Raw genomic sequence first — 19,471 nt, 5'->3', positions numbered from 1 at the left:
CTCGCAAAAATCCGCCAAGATGCAAATGTGTTCGCTCGCATTAGCATTCATCGAAATCCAGTTAGCGAATTCGTGAAAATACAAAGCGATTGAGCGAAATTGAAACCGACACCAGTAGCACATAACAAGCGGAGGCAATGGCATTAGCCGGGGGCTAGCAGGGGTTGCATCCCTTCTGTCGCTTGACAGATGGTTGTCGAACATAAAAGGTCATATCGGTGACGTCACGTTATGTACGAATACCTAATTTCATGTCGCACGGATGCGACCACATCGACTGTCTTTACGTGGTAACTCAATTTGGCGATGAATCAGCGCCAAGGCATTATTTGCACCGAAAACAATATGTTTGTTTATGAGAAATTTTACACAGGCGCTAATTGTCCTCAACAAATCGGAGAGATCGGCCATCGTGATGCATTTGCAAACTCAGAGAAGATTTTAACCGAAAATATCGGTGGATTTTTAATATTGCGCTACTTATAAATAGTTCAGTTGATTTATTAGATTTCGTTCATTTATTTAAAACACAGAGCTCGAACTCAGCCAACCGCCAGTGGATTATTTTCGTAAAGCACATTAATATATCGATAAACTTTTTTTAGCAGGTATTTTATATTAGGAATATTTAGCAAGTAAAAAGATTTTTAAATAAAACTGATGAAAGTAAAGAAAATACAAAAGCTTGGAGAAAATACCAAAGCAGGTATTAAATAAAAAAAAATAAAAAAGAACAATAAAAAATGTCTTAAACTCGTTTCTAGATGCTATATCTCTACTAAGTTCTTTTGTTCCATGTTTATTAGGTCATTATTTACAAAAAAATTGTACCTTTATCCAAAACCAAACATTTCAACCTCTTTAAAATTCCTACCAAACTCAAAATTTTCAAAAACTTGCTTGCCATTAGGATGTGGATAATTTGGAGTAAGTGCAGTTAAACCTCTCAACCACGGACACCGTTGAAGAATCTCTAATAATATCTGTCCGTTGTAGAGAGGTGTCAGCTAATGAGAGATGGACAATTTTAAATAACTAATTTTAAAGATAATTCCAGAAACCACCAAACATATTCAATTTAAGCCAGCGGCAATATACATTATTTTAATTCTTTCAGTTTTTTTATTGATGTCTGTAAGATTTGTGACAGTATAAAGATTTTGTTATTAAACTTTTCATTTTTGGGAAGGTATTTTATAACTAAAACTTACTTACAATTTTCAGATTTTGTTGTTTTTAGGAGCTATGTTTTTTGGAATAATTTACATTATTTCAGCTATTTTTAACTGGTTCAAAATATTCAGACAGCATGAGTTTACTGTGGTTCTAAAGCAAGTTATTACAATCGTCTTCATGAATCATTTTATCACGTTTTTCTAAAAAAAATGTACACTCATCTTTGCACAAAGATTTCGTTGTAAGCGGTAAATTTATATGATATTATGGTGATTATAATTTTTTGTCAGTGTCCGCTGTACAGAGAGTTCGTTGTAGAAAGGTTTTCTTATCTTAACGTTTAATGCTTTTGTTACGTTTCTACACAAATGTCCGTTGTTAAGAGGTGTCCGATATTGGGAGATGTTCATTAAGGGAGGCTTTGCTGTGCCTATTATATTCCAAAATATACAATAAACAACAAAATTATGGAACAAATTAAATAAAACTAAAACTGTACACCATTACTTAGCGCTATTTATTTAAAGCTAAATACCGTTCTTTATAAAATTAGTTTTTATTACAATATTTTAGGAGTAAAACCTCGGAAATCAGCCTTATCTTTTTCTCGGTTTAACATACTTTTAATAATTTTTTATGCAATTAGCTAGATCTCGTTATTACTTATTGAAGATTCATAAAAAAGATACAAATACAAACTTATATGAAGCAAATATTTACGCATTTGAGAAGTATTTTGCGTGTCATGAAAACCTCGTATATTCTAAATATATGAGGTCTTAACTTTACGACAACAAAATGATTTTTGATAATTAAAAACTATTTCCAGAAAGTCTGACTTGAGAAATTTTTGATAATATACCACTGTCATCATCTGCAATTAGATAGGTACTTTAAATTGTGCATTTTTATACTTTTTTTAAATAATAAAATAATAGAACTTTAGTACTGAAACATTTTTATGTCGTTTATTAAACAAAAGGCAAAATCTGAACAGCACAAAACTTATCTTACGTTTGTAATGTTCCCCACTTTAACACTTGTTTAAATTTTAACGTCGTTTAAATTTTGCTGATTAGTCAGTTACCAACAATAAAATATGAAAGCAGTTCCTCGAACGAAAAATAAGCAATCGGTAAGTTATTTTAAGAAATATTATTTTAAATTTAAATTTTACAAAATTTTTTGTGTACTTACACAAACTATTGTAATAAACGAGATACATTAATAATGGGGTAATTTTTTAAGTCGGATCTAAATTAAATAAACCAAATCAGTTTCTAATTCTAATACAAACACGACAATCGGTGCAGTAAACAGATCATGTTTGCTTAAGTAAAAATGACTCAACAAATTTCAAGCCGTGATAAGTAAAATAGCTCCAATTTTCAAATGAGTTGCGAAAAAAATGAAAATCACTCGTCGGTGAATCGAATTTGTCCGTTTTAAACCCATCAGATTAAGGCGTTACAATGGGAAGATCTGGGTGCCAAGCGGGCGTCGACAGCTAGTTCCCTGCAATAATCCAGAATGGCACGTGTCTAATTGACAACGACACGAGTATACACGAGGGCGTATTGTCATCCCATGTCAATCTAATATTGCTATTAGATTACGTACCAGGATCATCACACGTACTTCAAACCGATTGTACTCTTTAATCTAACCCTAACACAGGACGCAACTATCCATGAATTTTAAAAAGGCATTATTATCGAGTCTCCCACCAGAGCGCAATCCCACTATCCGCACGGAAATATTTAATAATTGCTTTTAATTGGATTTGGGGATTCCCACAGCCAATAGTAATGCTGTGTTTATTCGTTGATAAATTTGAAGAAGTATCTGATAAGGCTGAGGTGCGCTTGACGCAATTATTATGCAATAGCCGCAATGAAAAGGGAAAAGGCCACTTTGAAAGCTCGACAGTATTTAGATTAAGTGCTTTGATAACGGGCGAACGGTGCTAATCCGATTCCGATGCGAACAGTCGTGGCAGAAATCTGATCTTTTTGATCACTGGACGATTTTATTGCAGATTATGTGATTAGCAGATCGCCCCCAGTCTAAAGGTAAGTTTTTTAAAAATTACAATTTGGCCGTCCACGTTTGAATTAATGAAAAATGAGCGTGCAGAGTGCAGTTTAATATCCCGAACAAATAGAATAATCCAGCAATGCCATTAAACGAAAAAAAATTGGCCAAATATAGGGCAAATTTGCCTCCCATGAGCAATCACACCCCACTGACACCCCTGGGGCTGCAACCCCAACGCGAAATATTTTATCAGTGCATGATGGCACGTATCTTGGGCCGGTTATTAGAGAAATTAAAATAATTCGAAAATAAATTTTATCTATTAAAAGTAAGGCAGGTGCCTGGGGTGGAACCGCGTTCTAGAGCTGTCCCAGTTGACTGCTTAGCCGAGTCAGGAGACGACGTATCAATCATTCATTATTATCTTTATCGGTTATAAAACGCCATTTGCCTACAGCAAAAAATTTAATCTCGCGCCGATTAAATAAAAATCGATTATGAGGGTGGAAAAATAATTTTGTGAAAAATGTGGCCGTGCTAATGAAAGCGACTAGAAAGTACGATTTCCATTGTGTTTTGCATAAAAATGAACCTTTCGTAGCATTATGAAATATAAATTACTTTTTGCACTGTAATTGGTTTATCAGTAATTGGAGAACCCCTGTATTGTAGGGGCGCGATAATACTATTGGAATTGTAAATCACATTGTCATTTCATTTCACCGAACGTCATTGCCAGTCGAAAGAATTTCATGTTCAATTATTAGTATCTGAATACATGATACGGTCAGTTCGATTGCTTTTCACGCGGTTTTTTCTTGTCCGATCTGCTGGAACGCTAAATTTTACAGTTTTAGGACTTCTATTTTAGGGCCTACAAAGTGCCATTTTCTGTTAACTTGTGTGACGGTTTGGCATATATTTAATTTAAAGCAGTTTTTACCTCGCTTCAACCATGCATTTGTGCACACATGGCAGTGATCTATCACGCCATACATCATTTTGCACCATTCAACGCCTATATTCGATATTACTTGCAACATTAATTATTATTTTCATAATCCAACAACAAGAGGCAATTTCTATTACATACCTTAAATTTAAAATTTGGGAAAAAACAATTTTAACACAAGTAACCTCCATGTATTTATTTACCACTTATCAGCCAATTGCCACATAATAATTATTATTTATAAAAAAAAAATCGGAATTCACTCAGTTATATACTTTACATTTTCTCAACTAACATTTACCAAGCAAAAAGGTTATTATTAATTATTATAGACCGAATTTTAGGAAACTCTTCAACACGTAATTTTTAATTAATTCATTTTGTAGCAGCTTTTATTTAGGAATAAAAAAATAATTTTAAAATTTTATTTATCTTAATTATTTTAATTGCAATTATTAATTTTTACAAACCGACAGTGCAGATTTTAATTAGTAATGTGAAAGTCCCACTTTTCTAGAATTCTTAGTTTTTGAGTAATAAATTTTAAAAGTGTGTGTTCTTTAAAAAAATCAAAATATTTCAAAAACTAAACAAAATCGGACACTTCATTTGCATCTAAGGCAAAATTCTGTTGTGAGAAAGACCGGCCTTAAATAAGTTCTCATTTGTCCCAGGAATGAGTAATTGACCAATAAAAATCTAAAAATCACCTCCTACTTGTTTATCTATTGCACAAAAAACTGCAAGACGATTGAAGCGTTTGTCATTGGATATCGGGGAGGGGATTGCACTCCCAACTGTAAAACCGACCACTCATAAGGCGTTCGAAACTGAACAAAAAACTGTAGTTTGATTATTTTGTAAATGTCGGCCAAACCACCTGGAATTTCGCCGTTTTCTAAGAAAATTTTAAGTTTTCTATTACATTTAAGCTCAAAAATCGTAGATAAATCCCGGATCGATTAATTCTCCCAGTTGTTTGTGCAAAAACTCAATACTTTTACAAGATTCCTTCACAAAACTAAAATATATGCCAATTTAAGTCAAAATCAGGTCTCTACTAATGATAAATTTATCATAATTGCTGCAAAGTTCTAATGGCCCGTTTTATTTTATTTTTACGTGACCACAGCCGCTTTGTTCTCCTCGCAAAAACGTGCGAATTTTCAGCAAACGCCGATGACATAACGTTTAAAAATGGAACTGCAATTGAACTACGATAGATAAAAACACTGGCAGATATAGAGATGATCTAATTCAATCAATATATCAAGCCAATATCTATCGATCGGGAGTGAAGACAGTTAAATTTCGTAAATTCAGTACTCAGTTTCGTGTTAAATCACTCGACACGGTGTTAATTGTTTCATCATATAACTGTTAAGATCGAGAATTAACCAGAGTAAACACCATCATTCTTGCACTGAAGCATTATTGACAAGAAAACTTATAAGCCAAGGCTCGACAATTGTTTGGATAAACAGCATCCCCGCGAAAAAAGTAATCCACAGTTCGCGGACTGGAGCTCTCAGTGTGCATTACGAGTGGGTTTCAAGAAGTAAAACCAGTGACCGTTGGAATAAAATGATTGTGTTCGAAACTACAGTGGCGGTTTTAATCCAGTTTTGGTAATTTTGGCCAGTGATTCGAATAAGAGGATTATGTTGCTCACTTTCTACGTGCTAATTTGCAGGTAGGCCTTTCAGTATTAGTTACACTGTACGTTTGGAACTCATCGTAAACATAAACACGAAATGTTGCAAAATAACCCAATAATATAGATATTATTGTTTATTTACGATACAACACAATTCATGTTCGTTTTTTCGCCGAAAAATCGTGTTGCTATTTTTAATTATGGTCTGATCACTGATCTTATTTTGCTTGTCCTTTGATTTGTATCAGCAAGGTTGTGAAGACACTCGAATTATCTATCAATAAGTGCTTACGCATTCGAAGGTAAAACAATGGGAAATTTATTTATTGGAAATTGTTATCCTATGCAACGAACTTAAACGAGCGTTTTAACGGCCATAAAAAAATTGATTTGACAAATATTTTTATTAGTTTTACTGAAAAAAATATTCTCACTCTTATACAACAACAAAAAATTTCGGAAATAACAAAAAGTTAGCCATTTAGCCATTTAGACATTTAATTTTCACTTTTTCATGTATTAAGCCTCCAACTTGGAAATAAGCTTCTATAATAAATGTTTTCTTGCACAGTATAATTTTTATGTAATTTTTGAAAGTAATTAAATTAAAAACACCTTGTATTTTTTAACAAAAAATCAAAATTGTCGACATTTTCCAAAATCTTATTTTTTGTAATTTGAAAATGTCTCAGGGAGATTTTTTTAAAGAGAGCCACTCTATATATATCAAAAAACAAAAAATTTGAAATTTCTTAACCAAAACAATTTTTATTTACAAGGGAACACCTTCCAGTGTACTTCAAAAATTATTTACTTACTTCAAAAATTTTTTTAAAAAATCGATTAAAAATTTTAAACTTATAGCATTTTGACCAGGAATTTGAAATTTCTTATACTCTACCTACGCGTCCAACTTGTCTAACTTTAGAGCCATCTAGTAGCGAATAGCCGAGCTTTTTGTTTAGCGAAATTAAATATAGCTTGACATAAAAAACATATTTTCGACAAATGTGTAATAAATCAAAAAGGACGCCTTAGGCAATAATAAAAATTTTGTGTTGCATAAAATTTACAAAATATAAACTAGAAGATTTCTGCTCAGTTTCCAATCTATTGCTCTGTATTGAGGAAATGAGAGTGTGAGCTAAATACACCCTGCGTTTGACTACCGCTGAACAGATGGCGCCTCATTGCAAATTATACTAAAATTCAAACACTTATGCTAGCAAGTTTCCAGTTTTTAACGATAAGACAGTTTAAAAATTATTAAGATAAGATAAAATTTCTATTTAATTAAGAAATTGTTTCAGCGATAAGATGATAAACCCTCGTGCCATTTAAGTTACTTTGTGTGTTAATAATAAACTACAGCGCTCAGGTCTTTCATTTTTTGAAAATTCAGGGCACGTCCACCAAATTGTGGCCAATTAATAAGTGGGGATCATCTTCGAAATAAGATCTGGAATGATTATGATGAAGGCATTAATTTGAGCTGAGATCGGCCGTCTTGTACTTAATTAAAATTCTTCGGTATATTCCTTTTCCGGTTATCTCCTTAACCGAGCCGTTTAATATTTTTCGTTATGTTCAAGCGGCGGTTTTAAGGAGAGCGACTGCCCTGCAATTACCGCCGCCGTCTTCTAACTAACTTGTACCCACCCATCTCAACCTCCTTGTCTAATCTGATGAAATTATGCACAGCTTAATGGAATTAATCAGTTTTATTTATTGCAATCTCGCCGAAACGAAAAATAGAACACAAATACATAATTCAATTATTGTAGTATCTACTGATCAGATAAATGTACCTAAATAATGAATTTTGATACAATCTATCTACGCAGTGCAAAAGGAACGAACAAAGTACAAGTAACTAAATAAACTGATTAGGTTTCCCATTGCGTATTTATTTCTATTCAGGTAGGTACATATTATTTTGTTATTACTGCAATTTAACGTTGTTTATGTTCGCATTACGAAATGACTCAGGTTTGATACAATTTATTGATTGTGTATCCAAATTCTTTTATTACACAATCGCTTCCACCGATATATCTTATCGAACACTAATTTTCTAAGAATAAAGCAAATTTGCTTTAACTTGAGATTAATAAACTCATCTTATAGTGTTATAGTTTATTTACTTATTGATATCAAACAATATAGCTTTTTGTAGTTCTGAAGTGCAAATATCTTGACGTTTCAGACGAGATGACTTGTAGGACACACATTTGTTGTTTCTAAAACTTGCAACTTCATCACCAAGTGGTAAAACACTAAATATCGGAAATAAATTATCTTTATTGTGTTATTGTAATAAATACTAGCCATAGACAGGTTTATTAATAGACAATTTTTTAATTTGAATAGCAATTTCGTGAAATTTATTGCCAATACTTTACGCATTTTTTATATTGTTTGTTGTGTTTGTTATACGAGGTATGAAATATTAATTAATTTGTTAAATTTATTTTCTCGGTATTAGTATTTTATGGCTCTATTAACATCAATCCAAAGTTTGAACATGTTTTTGTGACGTGCAGTCAGAATTTATACCGATACTTTTACGAAAAGAAATGTATATTATTTGATGTTTCTGACAAGTTGTAATTAAATTTAAAATTTCTCCTCTCATTAGACACTCACATCGTATTTCCGTAGGCAATTTCCTAGCCCTTAAGAAAATCTGATAACTTTATAACGGTCATTTTTCCATGGTTGTAAATAAGAGCCTCATCAACTATGAAAGTTGTTTTGATCATATCATCCGTAAAAATAATTTGGTCTGCAGTTTACGTCTCTTGTGCAATATTTGCTCTCAAAACTGCTGTTTCAACTTTAGAAAAAATCTTGGGGGTTTCCCAGAGTCCCGTTGAGCAAACTTCCTGAACCGGATATTTCGTGTTTTATTACGTTTTGTGTTCTAAATTTGGTGAGGTTTTTGTACACAAACAGACGATAAAAATTACCGAAATAAATCAGCCGTGAACAGCATCGCGTTTTAAGAGGGAATAAACGTTTATTCTTTTAAAAAAATATTTGCCGGTGGTAGGGAAGCAGTTAACAGCAATCAATGCACGTTGTGATTGGCTGAGAAAACAGCAAGTGGATGTTGTCACACACCGTCCATAATTAATAGACACAATATCACCGAATGTGGGTCAGAAGGGTATTTATGTTGCTGCAGCTTTTAATAATTTACTCCCCAGTGCGTCAATACGGCAATTGCAATTACGATTTTTTAATCACAAACCCACATTCTAGCACAAATATTCGAAACCACTTTTCTTTAATTTCTAGTCCGGGTAATCGATTAACAGTAGCATTTTGAGATAAATTTTTCGATACATAATTATTGGGAGAGTGTTAATTTTAACTGGTTCGAAATCTCTCGCCTTGAGATATTGAAACTTCTAATTAGATATATTAATAACTCAGACACCGATGTTTTTATGTAACTCTTATCTCGTAAAATTATGCACTTCAGCGGTTTCAAAATAGGTGTTGATAATTATGCATATTACTTGGTGCCTCGGTATAATTTATTTTTATTAGAAATAAATGGTTTGTTTGAAGCACTGACAGGAAACTTAATTTGAAAAGTGATTGCGAAAGATTATTTCAACGAAGTTCCAACACGAAATGAATTATTTAAATCGGGAAAATCTGGACTATGTTTTAGCATAAAATTAAATTTGTCAACACGTTCATTTACATTCCTAATTACGCTGAATATTGCATCAGTGCGATCCCACCCCATAATACAAACAGTACGAAATTGGATAATTGTTACAGGGTTTGGATTTATAATAACACATTATTAGCCCAACACATGTATTATTCCCGCACCAGTTTGCCTATTTAAGCAACATCTCGGACAAAAAGCCTGTGTTTGTTACCAACATGTCGCAGATTGACCTCAAAGAGGCTTTCAAGCAAAACATCGTCCTGTTAAAAGCCATGGGCTTGTGGTTTTTCCAAAACGAGCGTTTCTACAAATTGTTTAAATGTTTCGTCCAAGGCTCGCTAGTGTTCGATAGCACGTCTCTAATAATCTACGTCGCTCTCAACATTCGCATCAAGAACGTCACTGACACGATCTACAGCCTGCCTGGGTCCCTAGAAGTGGTTTTGCAAGCCATTCTATTCCGGAAAAATTTCCATCTGATTAGGAAAAGTCTCAATAATTTGAAGCAAAAGGAATTTCAACCCAAAAACGACACTCAGGAGAAAATACTCAAAGATTCGATCGCCTTGTCGAGACGAGTGTTTTACTCGTTTTTTTGGCTAGTCTTTGTCATGATTGGCATGTGGATGGTGCTTCCTTTGACCAAGAAAGGGAAGTATTTGCCAACGAAATACTGGATTCCTTTTGATTACCGGCTGCCGGTTGTGTACGAATTGCTTTACGTTTTCGAATGCAGTTGTATTATCTTTCATGCGTTCTCTAATGTGGCTTTGGACACGTTTTTCTCAATTGCAATGATCCAGATAGGCGCTCAGTGTGATGTGCTTTGTGACACTATCAGAAATATGGATGAGCAAGAAAAAACTAACACAATGGATAGAATTTTGATTGAGTGCGTCCACCACTATCGTCTTATCGAAGAGTAAATTGCAACAAAACCGCGAAAAATAATAATCAAAAATTTTAGTTTTGCCAAATCGATTGCCACTTCTTTCAAAGAAATACTAATGGTGCAGTTTGTGTGCTCTAGCCTGATGTTGTGTGTGTCGATGTACGAATTATCCTTAGTAAGTCACAACTGTCTCTCTTAATTAACCTGAAACTGTCCCACTAGTCGGAACCGATGAGTGGCCATTTTTTCCAAGTCTTGCTCTTTCAGATCTCGGCCACTAACGAGATTTTTCTGTACTGTTGGTTTGGAAATGAAGTTATCATAAAGGCACAACAACACAATACATTTTCCTTCATAAAAATTTGTATTTGTAGAGCGAGAGATTGTTTTATGCCATGTTTGAGTCAAAATGGTACGATTCTGCCGCCACACATAGAAAAAATCTCATGATCTTTGCACACCAAGTCCAAAAACCCATTTCTCTCCTAGTGTGGAACATCTTTCCCGTCGATTTAAAAACATTTGGAGGAGTGAGTTGTTTGAAAAACTTGGATGAAATTAATTTCCCAAATTTAAGCTTCTCCAAAAATGTTGGAGTTTCTTCGTGGCGATGAAAAATATCCAGGAAATTCAAGAATAAGTACACTTGGGCTACTAAATGATTGAAGATGCACCGCAAAAAATTGATATTTAAAAAATGTATTATTGAAACATGTTTTTTGCCACCGTTAAATTTGTAATATTAATAAAATTCCATATAAAACTTTTAGTATTTTTTGAATATTTTTTATCGATTCCGCTGTTCGGCTAATTAGATAATCGTTAATTAAATAATCGTTACAGGAAGCTTTAATTAATTATTCAACCATTACAATATTTGCCTCTGACGTTAAATATTTTTTTATATTTTAAAAACATTACTTTTTAAAGAAGCTTAGTCGATATAAAAGAGCTGACAAATCGTACAACGTTCAGACGTAACTGTGCAGTCATGTCTGTAAAAATAAACTTGCTGGAAGTTTTCGACAACGTGAAATTTTTGCTAAAATTTCTGGGTTGCTGGACTTTTCCGGAAGAGAATGCGCTTTACAAAATACACAAATACTTCATTATTATAACTTGTTTTTTGTACGCGACCACGTGTAACATCTACGGGCTCAAACATGCATTTATTGATCCCAACAAGGCTTATGAGACTCTGCCGATTGCAGTTGGTACAACGGAAGGAGTCTTGAAAAGTTACTTATTTCGCAGAAACTTCGCAAAAGTCACAGAATCGTGGAATCAAATCCAACAACAAGAATTCCAGCCCAGGAACGAGGAACAAAAAACTCTGTTAAAGAATTACATTGCAATGACAAAGTTTCTGTTTAAAATATACGTCGTTGGGGTGTATATTTGCTGCGTGTCTGCCATTGTTATATCATCCTGGATGAGACACAATGAATTACCGACGGATCATTGGATTCCGTTTGATTATCACAGGCCGTTCCTGTACCAGTATATTTACGTTCACTTGACCGTTGGTCTCTACCTTTGCTCGTTTTTAAACTGTGCCTTGGACTCGTGTTTTTACTTGTCTTTGATGCATATCACAGCTCAGTGTGACATGCTGGCCAACACACTTAGAAATATTCACGACTTGGAGAAATTGAACGCAGCTCATAGAGTTACACATTGCAAAAATAAAAACCAAGTTATGAACGAAATACTGACCGAATGTATGGAACATTATTCCCTCATTAAAAAGTAAGGGAAGCAATCAACTAACTGAAAAATCACCACCATTTTTCAGGTACACCAATCTGGTTACAGACTGTTTCAGCGGAATTTTAACTTTTCAGTTCATACCTTCGGTCGGAATGATTTGTATTTGCATGTACAAGATATCTACAGTAAGAATTACTTGAATTTTTGTTACGTTAACTGTACACATATTCACACAGCTGGACATCTCAAGTTCACTATTTTTCCAATTTATTTTCGTGGAAGCAGGTTCCATAACTCAAATTTTCTTCTTTTGCTTTTTTGGGAATCTGGTCACTGTGACAGTGAGTCTCTCAATGAATCAATTAGTGTTCTTGAGAAACGGTTTTTAGAGTGAGAAACTTTTTTATTCAACTTTTGAGTCGCAATGGTACAATTCGTCACTCAAATTTAAGAAAAATCTGATCACGCTGATGATGACGTTTCAAGAACCGATAACTTTCTTTGGCTGGAATATTTTTGCAATAAATTACGAGACTTTCAAATCGGTGAGTCTATTTATTTCGATTCAATTAAACTGTGCTTTTATCACCAGATTATACGCGTGTCCTGGAGCATCTGTGTTGCTCTTAAAAGTACACAAGATATTTGAATGTCATGATGAAAAATCGCACTTTTGTTGTAAGTTTCTTTAGTGGCTTACAGTACACCTCGCAAGTACCACATTTGCATATATTAGGTATTTATAGATATAGATTTTTGCGACTCTCACGCTCTCCAACGCTCAATATTGAAAGAAATTTGAAATAATATGGAAACAATACGACGAGTTTGAGCGTCTGTTACTACGCAAATATATTATTAATGGTAATAAAAAATATCATACGTGTAAGCGCGTAATTTGTCTGTTCCAATAGCACTTTTAAAATGGCGTCTGTTACACCTACTTATAGGATAATTCGCTACATGTCACAACCAGTCGTTCAGACATGGTGGTAGAGAAAATTAATTTACTTGAACCTTTTGAAAATGTCACACGTCTGCTCAAAATCCTGGGGTGTTGGTATTCGCCAAACGAGACCGCAGTTTACAAAATTTATAAAAACTTTATCATAGCTACATGTTTTATATACACAGTAACATGCAATATTTATGTATTTCAAAAAATGTTCACTGATTCGGATAAAGCGTACGAAACTTTGGAGATCGCGGTTGGTTCAGCAGAAGGCGTGTTAAAAGGTATAATATTCCGCACGAAATTCCAAAAAATCACCGAATCATGGCAGCAAATACAGCAACCAGAGTTTCAACCAAGGAATGAAAAACAAAAAAGTGTTTTGAGAAGATACATTGAAGTAACAAAAACTTTCTTCAAGGTGTACTTTTCTCTAGTCTACGTTGGTTGTGTGACCGGAATCGTTGTCTCCTCTTGGTTGAGACATAAGGACTTACCTACGGACCACTGGCTACCATTTGACTTTCGCAGGCCGTTTTTGTACCCATATGTCTATGTTCATGTAACAGTGGGTCTATATCTTAACTCGTTCACAAACTGTGTTCTGGACTCGTGTTTTTACTTGTCTTTGCTGCATATAACAGCCCAGTGTGATGTGCTTGCTGATACTCTTAAAAATATCCACGACTTGGATAAATTAAACGGTAAAAACGTCCCAGAACGGGAAAATGTGGACGAAGTAATGAATAAAATTCTTACCGAATGCATGAAACATTTCAAACTTATTCAAAAGTAAGTGAACTTAGTTTCTTCTGCTCTCAAGTTGTGTTTTTAGATTCACTAATGTAATTACCGACTCTTTCAAAGAAATTTTAACTTTGCAGTTTGTTCCGACAATTGCAATGATTTGTATTTCAATGTACAAAATATCCACGGTGAGAACTCACAATTATTACTACATAAATAATCGTAATAATCATAGCTACACCCATCAAACACACAGTTCTGGTTTTTTATATTTACTGACATAGGCGCCACTACCCAGATTTTCATTTACTGTTTTGTTGGAAACTTGGTTACCACCACAGTAAGTAATACTTGCAACTTTTAGACGCTGAGAGTTACATTTTAGAGCGAAAAATTATTCTATGCAGCGTTTGAATCGCAGTGGTATAATGCGTCTCAAAAATTTAAGAAAAATGTAATAACGGTTATGATGGCAGTTCAACAACCTATTATTTTTTACGGCTGGAATGTTTTTGCAATCAACTATGAAACGTTCAAATCTGTGAGTTATTTGTTCGATTAACAACTGATTAACAAATTTATTGTTAGATTATGCGAACATCCTGGAGTATCTGTGTTGCTCTCAAAAGCACACAAGATCTGTAACTTACTTCTTATTATCCTAAACTAGTTATAACAGCGTTTTAGCATTTTAGACAATCTTAGATAGTTTTAGATTTGTGTCCTGAAAAATTGTAAAGGTGCAATTATGATCAATGTATTTTACTTTGAGCACAATAAAAAGTATACTGCAGCACTGGAAATATATTTTTTTTACTTGACTGCTTTCTCCCAACAGAATATTTGAACAAATAAATGCAAAGAACGTATAGAGCAAAAATCTGAGGAATTAACTTATTTATTTAAGTTTGTAGTTAATAAAGATCAACAAAAATAAAAAATTAAACTGTATATTAACTTATATACAAAAAAAATATCACATATTTTGAGATGGGTGTCTGGGTTAATAATAATACGGTGCGTTCAAGAAGTCTTTAAATCAACTCTTGCTGTGGAATTTAAATTGGCAGATTTTTAATTGTCTTTGATAGATTATCATTTTATTCTGTTGAAGTGTCAAACGCGCTACTTGCGATTTTCTCCAACACCAGTATTTTCGTACGAAGTAATCGTAAGAAATCAAGATACGTTCAAAATTTCACAGCAAGAGTTGATCTAAAGACTTTTTGAACGCACTGTATTTATTATTATTATTTTAAATAATAATCAGTTTGCTTCAAAACTAAATTATTCAAAAGGTGATTTCTCGTAAAAGAATGACGCCAGAGGGTTGAGACTTGACACATATGCCCAGTTAGTGGGCTTTCCGCGGATTTTTGGACCTCCCCTCGTATGTTTAAACAGTCGTGGCTATTAAATTGAGAACATTGAGAACATTGTAAAATGTTAAACTGATAATCACTTAATAGCCACACATGCAATATGGAGGGGAAGAGAGGTGGAAAACGATTTTCTATACGAACTGATTTTGCCCAGAACTGAATTAAAAAAAGAAAAAAAAAAGAAAAAAATATATGGCAGCTTCATCTCTTAAGTGTTGTTTAAAAGAAATAGAATTTATGTCACAATAAAGGTTCAAAACTACACAAAAGACATTCAAATATTCTTCCATGGTTAAAAGCTTAAAAGTGTACTATCATTAGTACCTGATTTATAAGCAAATATTTACTACGGTGAACTGACGCACAAAACTAAAATTCACCCATTAATTATCTTAACCAACATTGAATCGGTGCAGCTATAATGAAGAGACATGAAATGTTAAACCGATAATGGGATAATAAGTAATTAAGTTGTTTTCAGTCAAACATGTAATGCGTGTGTCACAGAGCAATTTAAAATTATTAGGTGTCTATACAAGACAACCCTATCCATGCAACAAATCATTGTTGCAAATAGATCTGCTCGACCTATGCCATTATATTTTTACTTAAAAACACGGCATTTTCTTCAAGAAGGTGTTATAAAGTGTGAAATATTTGCCTGTAAATATAAATAATCTGAGGAAATTAACAACGTGAAGGAGTCAAAAATACAGACGAAATAATGAATGAAATACTAATCGAATATGTGATTCATTAAATCATTTGTACTTTAATCGGAAAAAATAGCCACAGGTTATGATAGAGGACAATATAGGGAAGGAGATTTTCAACGTACTAAGGGCGCATTCACTCTTCCTGATGATGATTTTGCCAATGAATTGGATTATTTGGACTGACTTGATTGGTGGAAGCGAGCCACGTGATCGTGTTTAGATTAATGAGGTACTCAGTGCTGATCACAGGCGGGGACAATTAAAAAAAACAAAAATTCTGAAACCTAGTGGACAATAATTACATACAACACTGAACGAATTTCAGAAATCAAAAAAAGAAATGTACAATTTGGGCATAACTCCACTCACAGAGCGATGTTTGTACGCATAGTTGCTACGCCAATGAACTAACACGCTCCCCACCACACAAAATATATTATTAATAATAAGGAATATCAATCTGCGTCATACGTGTAAGTGTGTAACTTGTCTGTTCCAAGAACAGTTTAAGATGGCGTATGGTATATAAGATAATTCCGTACACCTCACACACCACTTCGCAAAGATGGTTGTAGAAAAAATTAACTTGCGTGAACCTTTCGAAAACGTCACTCGTCTGCTCAAAATTTTGGGGTGTTGGTATTTTCCAAACGAGAGCCTAGTTTACAAAATGTACAAAAACTTTGCCTTGATAACGTGTTGTATGTACACTGTAACAAGCATCATTTATTCGTTTAAATACATGTCCATTGATTACGATAAAGCGTATGAAAGCTTAGAAATCGGAGTTGGTACAGCGGAAGGCGTGCTAAAGGGTATAATATTCCGCATGAAATTCCAAAAAATCACCGAATCATGGCAGCAAATACAGCAACCAGAATTTCAACCAAGGAACGAAAAACAAAAAATGCTTCTAAGAAGATACATCTATGTAACAAAATTTCTCTTCAAAGTGTATTTTTTTGTAGTGTATATTGTTTGTGTGACCGGACTCATTGTGTCTTCTTTGCTGAGGCACAAAGATCTACCGACGGACCACTGGTTACCGTTTGATTACCGCAAACCGTTTTTGCATCAGTATATTTATCTCCACTTAACAGCCGGTCTATATCTGAACTCGTTAACAAATTGTGCTGTAGACTCGTGTTTTTACTTGTCTTTGCTGCATATAACAGCTCAGTGTGATGTACTTGCTGATACTCTTAAAAACATCCATGACTTGGATAAATTAAATGCCAAAAACGCTCCAGAACGGGAGAATAAGGACCAAGTCATGAATAAGATTCTCGTCGAATGCATGAAACATTTTAATCTTATTAAAAAGTAAGTGAAATTGCAGTTTCTTCTCTTCTCCACTTACATTTTTTAGATTCACTAATCAAATTACCGACTGTTTCAAAGAAATTTTAACCTTGCAGTTTGTCCCAACAGTTGCAATGATTTGTATGGGAATGTATAAAATATCCACGGTAACTACCAAATTTTTATTTTTAAATGCATTAACAATACTCTATAGCTGCAAGCATCAAGCTCACAGTTTTGGTTTTTTGTATGTACTGATCTGGGTGCCACGACCCAGATTTTCATTTACTGTTTTGTCGGAAATCTGGTTACTACCACAGTAAGCATCTAATTACAACTCTAGATACTAAAAGTTATCTTTTAGAGCGAAAAATTATTTTATGCAACTTTTAAGTCACAGTGGTACAACGCCTCTCAAAAATTTAAGAAAAATCTACTAACGTTCATGATGGCAGTACAGCATCCTATTATTTTTTACGGTTGGGATGTTTTTGCAATCAACTATGAAACGTTCAAATCTGTGAGTCATTTCTTATTAATTCATTGATTAATAAGCTTATTGCCAGATCATGCGGACATCGTGGAGCATCTGTGTTGCTCTTAAAAGTACACAAGATTTATAATTTATTATGTTATTATTATATCACAAAGAAAAGTAATTGTTCACATTTACCCTTTGTACGTATGCACAGTCACGATCAAATAGAATGACACCCCCAAAACCGCGGCCCCAAATCTTTTCGAAATGATACGGAAAATGTGTGCGTTTATGACCTAAAAGATTTTAATTGGACTTTTGCTATCGGGCCCGGTTGAAAGGGCTGTCATTTTTTTTTGATCGTGACTGTACTCACTATCAACAGCTCAAACCTTTATTAGTGAAGATATAACATCAAGAGTCCAAACGCCAGTTTTTAGAACTTTTAAGGCCGGTTTATAGAACGCTTTGTTAAAATTTAATTCGTTGTTAAAAGTTAACAACGCGAATGGACCAATTAAATTTGAATTTGGTCACTTGGCCACTTAATCACGCATTTCATTGCAGATTAAATTAATGACATTTCTATAAACCGGTCTTTAATCTTTAATATATTTAAGCACATTATGCAAAAAATCAGCGGAATTATGTATTTCCAGCACAAAATATTAATTTAGTTAAAGTACCTAAGTTCACACTTGTCACCCCATTTAATTGTTACCTACATTTAATAATACACCGAAATGCATTCAGCTTTTAGGTTTTATTTAACTGTCCTTTGATTTTTTAGCTCAAGTGTGTAGAAATCCTGTTGCATAACTTAAATTTATCTTTGGTAAAAATCTAAGTGTGGTTATCAGCAATTGTATCACTCTTACTTCAGAATAAATAACGTCTCATTATCAATTTGGAGCTCTGTTTCCCAAACTTCTCCAATAAATAACCCGTATATAAATTTTCATTTAAACTGGTAGCATTTAATAGGCAAAGTAACAAATCGGAGCTAATCATTGGAAGTGTTCTCGCACGAAAAATCCCCATCACAAGCATTTAATTAAATATTTTTAAATGGGTCGAAATTCCATGTCCTTTTATAGGATTTTAAGTCTTGTCCGTCTTTGAAAGTGCCATTGCACTCTAGTTTCGAGACCAGCTCATCCATCATGGGTGTACACCCATTGCATGGTCGATCCATCAGGACCAACATTGGCCTACAACGGACCAATTAGTCAGCAGGGTTATCAGTGGTCACGAAATCGGCGCAATTTGAAATAATTTCGTAACTGATGTTAGGATTTTTCTGGATGCATTGTTCTAATGCAGCGGCAAGTTAACAAGTTGCAGTTATGGCAGAGATAAGAAAGCACGTGTCGAGTGGGTGAACTTTCGCTCGTGGGAACCCGGCTAGGGAACTGAACCAATTAGGAACCCTCCCAAATTTTAGACGTGATGCTACACAAGATACAGCCGGAGTTTCTCCGGGAGTTGTAGCTTGTGTTACTCATTTGTAATTTTGTAATTAGGCTCGATATTGCGATAGCCTGCCCACGCCCTTGTGCTTTATGGTAGTTCCTTGAACATTGTGTTCGGATAAAATGTATTTATGTTTACACGGCATCGGCGAAAAAACGCTTAAACACGGTTTTTGTAATATTATAGGACTTGATATCCAATACACCATATATAATATTTATTGTCCATTTGTTTTAAAGTGCACTGAATACATGTTAGCTTGTTTGTAACTGTACCTACGCGAATGCGTTCCTTCGTGATTTAATGACT

General features: G+C 34.0%; 3 protein-coding genes across 11 annotated transcripts in view; all 3 read left to right on the top strand.

The window, feature by feature from the left end:
• Nucleotides 1-2,225: 2,225 nt before the first annotated feature.
• The window catches only part of LOC103312165 (odorant receptor 4), a 47,414-nt gene continuing 30,168 nt past the window's right edge, over nucleotides 2,226-19,471 (top strand). The window contains exons 1-6 of one of the 8 annotated variants that reach the window (XM_015985332.2): nucleotides 2,226-2,311; nucleotides 9,618-10,432; nucleotides 10,478-10,577; nucleotides 10,625-10,729; nucleotides 10,777-10,932; nucleotides 10,980-11,169. In XM_015985332.2, the coding sequence (XP_015840818.1) occupies nucleotides 9,726-10,432; nucleotides 10,478-10,577; nucleotides 10,625-10,729; nucleotides 10,777-10,932; nucleotides 10,980-11,042 (1,131 nt within the window). In that variant the 5' untranslated portion in view covers nucleotides 2,226-2,311; nucleotides 9,618-9,725 and the 3' untranslated portion in view covers nucleotides 11,043-11,169. Of the gene's footprint in view, nucleotides 2,312-3,081; nucleotides 3,249-5,213; nucleotides 5,859-9,617; nucleotides 10,433-10,477; nucleotides 10,578-10,624; nucleotides 10,730-10,776; nucleotides 10,933-10,979; nucleotides 11,170-19,471 lie in introns of those variants that run through there. The other 7 variants (XM_015985331.2, XM_015985334.2, XM_015985330.2 and 4 more) reach the window with 7 other exon arrangements.
• On the top strand, nucleotides 12,915-14,598 carry LOC107399259 (odorant receptor 4). 2 transcript variants are annotated; one of them, XM_064356137.1, is made up of 6 exons: nucleotides 12,915-13,441; nucleotides 13,502-13,856; nucleotides 13,900-13,999; nucleotides 14,047-14,151; nucleotides 14,197-14,352; nucleotides 14,400-14,598. In XM_064356137.1, the coding sequence occupies exons 1-6, from the start codon at nucleotides 13,099-13,101 to the stop codon at nucleotides 14,454-14,456; spliced, it is 1,116 nt and encodes a 371-aa protein (XP_064212207.1). In that variant the 5' UTR covers nucleotides 12,915-13,098; the 3' UTR covers nucleotides 14,457-14,598. The 2 variants fall into 2 exon arrangements, with proteins under 2 accessions (XP_064212207.1, XP_015840814.1); XM_015985328.2 differs by having other exon boundaries at nucleotides 12,921-13,856.
• Nucleotides 16,440-18,442, top strand: LOC107399260 (odorant receptor 4). Its single transcript, XM_015985329.2, has 5 exons — nucleotides 16,440-17,232; nucleotides 17,279-17,378; nucleotides 17,426-17,530; nucleotides 17,576-17,731; nucleotides 17,778-18,442. Exons 1-5 carry the CDS (start codon nucleotides 16,475-16,477, stop codon nucleotides 17,832-17,834), a joined length of 1,176 nt encoding a protein of 391 aa, XP_015840815.1. The 5' UTR covers nucleotides 16,440-16,474; the 3' UTR covers nucleotides 17,835-18,442.

This window comes from Tribolium castaneum, chromosome 4, assembly GCF_031307605.1.
Source record: "Tribolium castaneum strain GA2 chromosome 4, icTriCast1.1, whole genome shotgun sequence".
NCBI classification, from domain to species: Eukaryota; Metazoa; Arthropoda; class Insecta; order Coleoptera; family Tenebrionidae; genus Tribolium; species Tribolium castaneum.
This window is presented reverse-complemented; position numbering and strand designations above follow the sequence as displayed.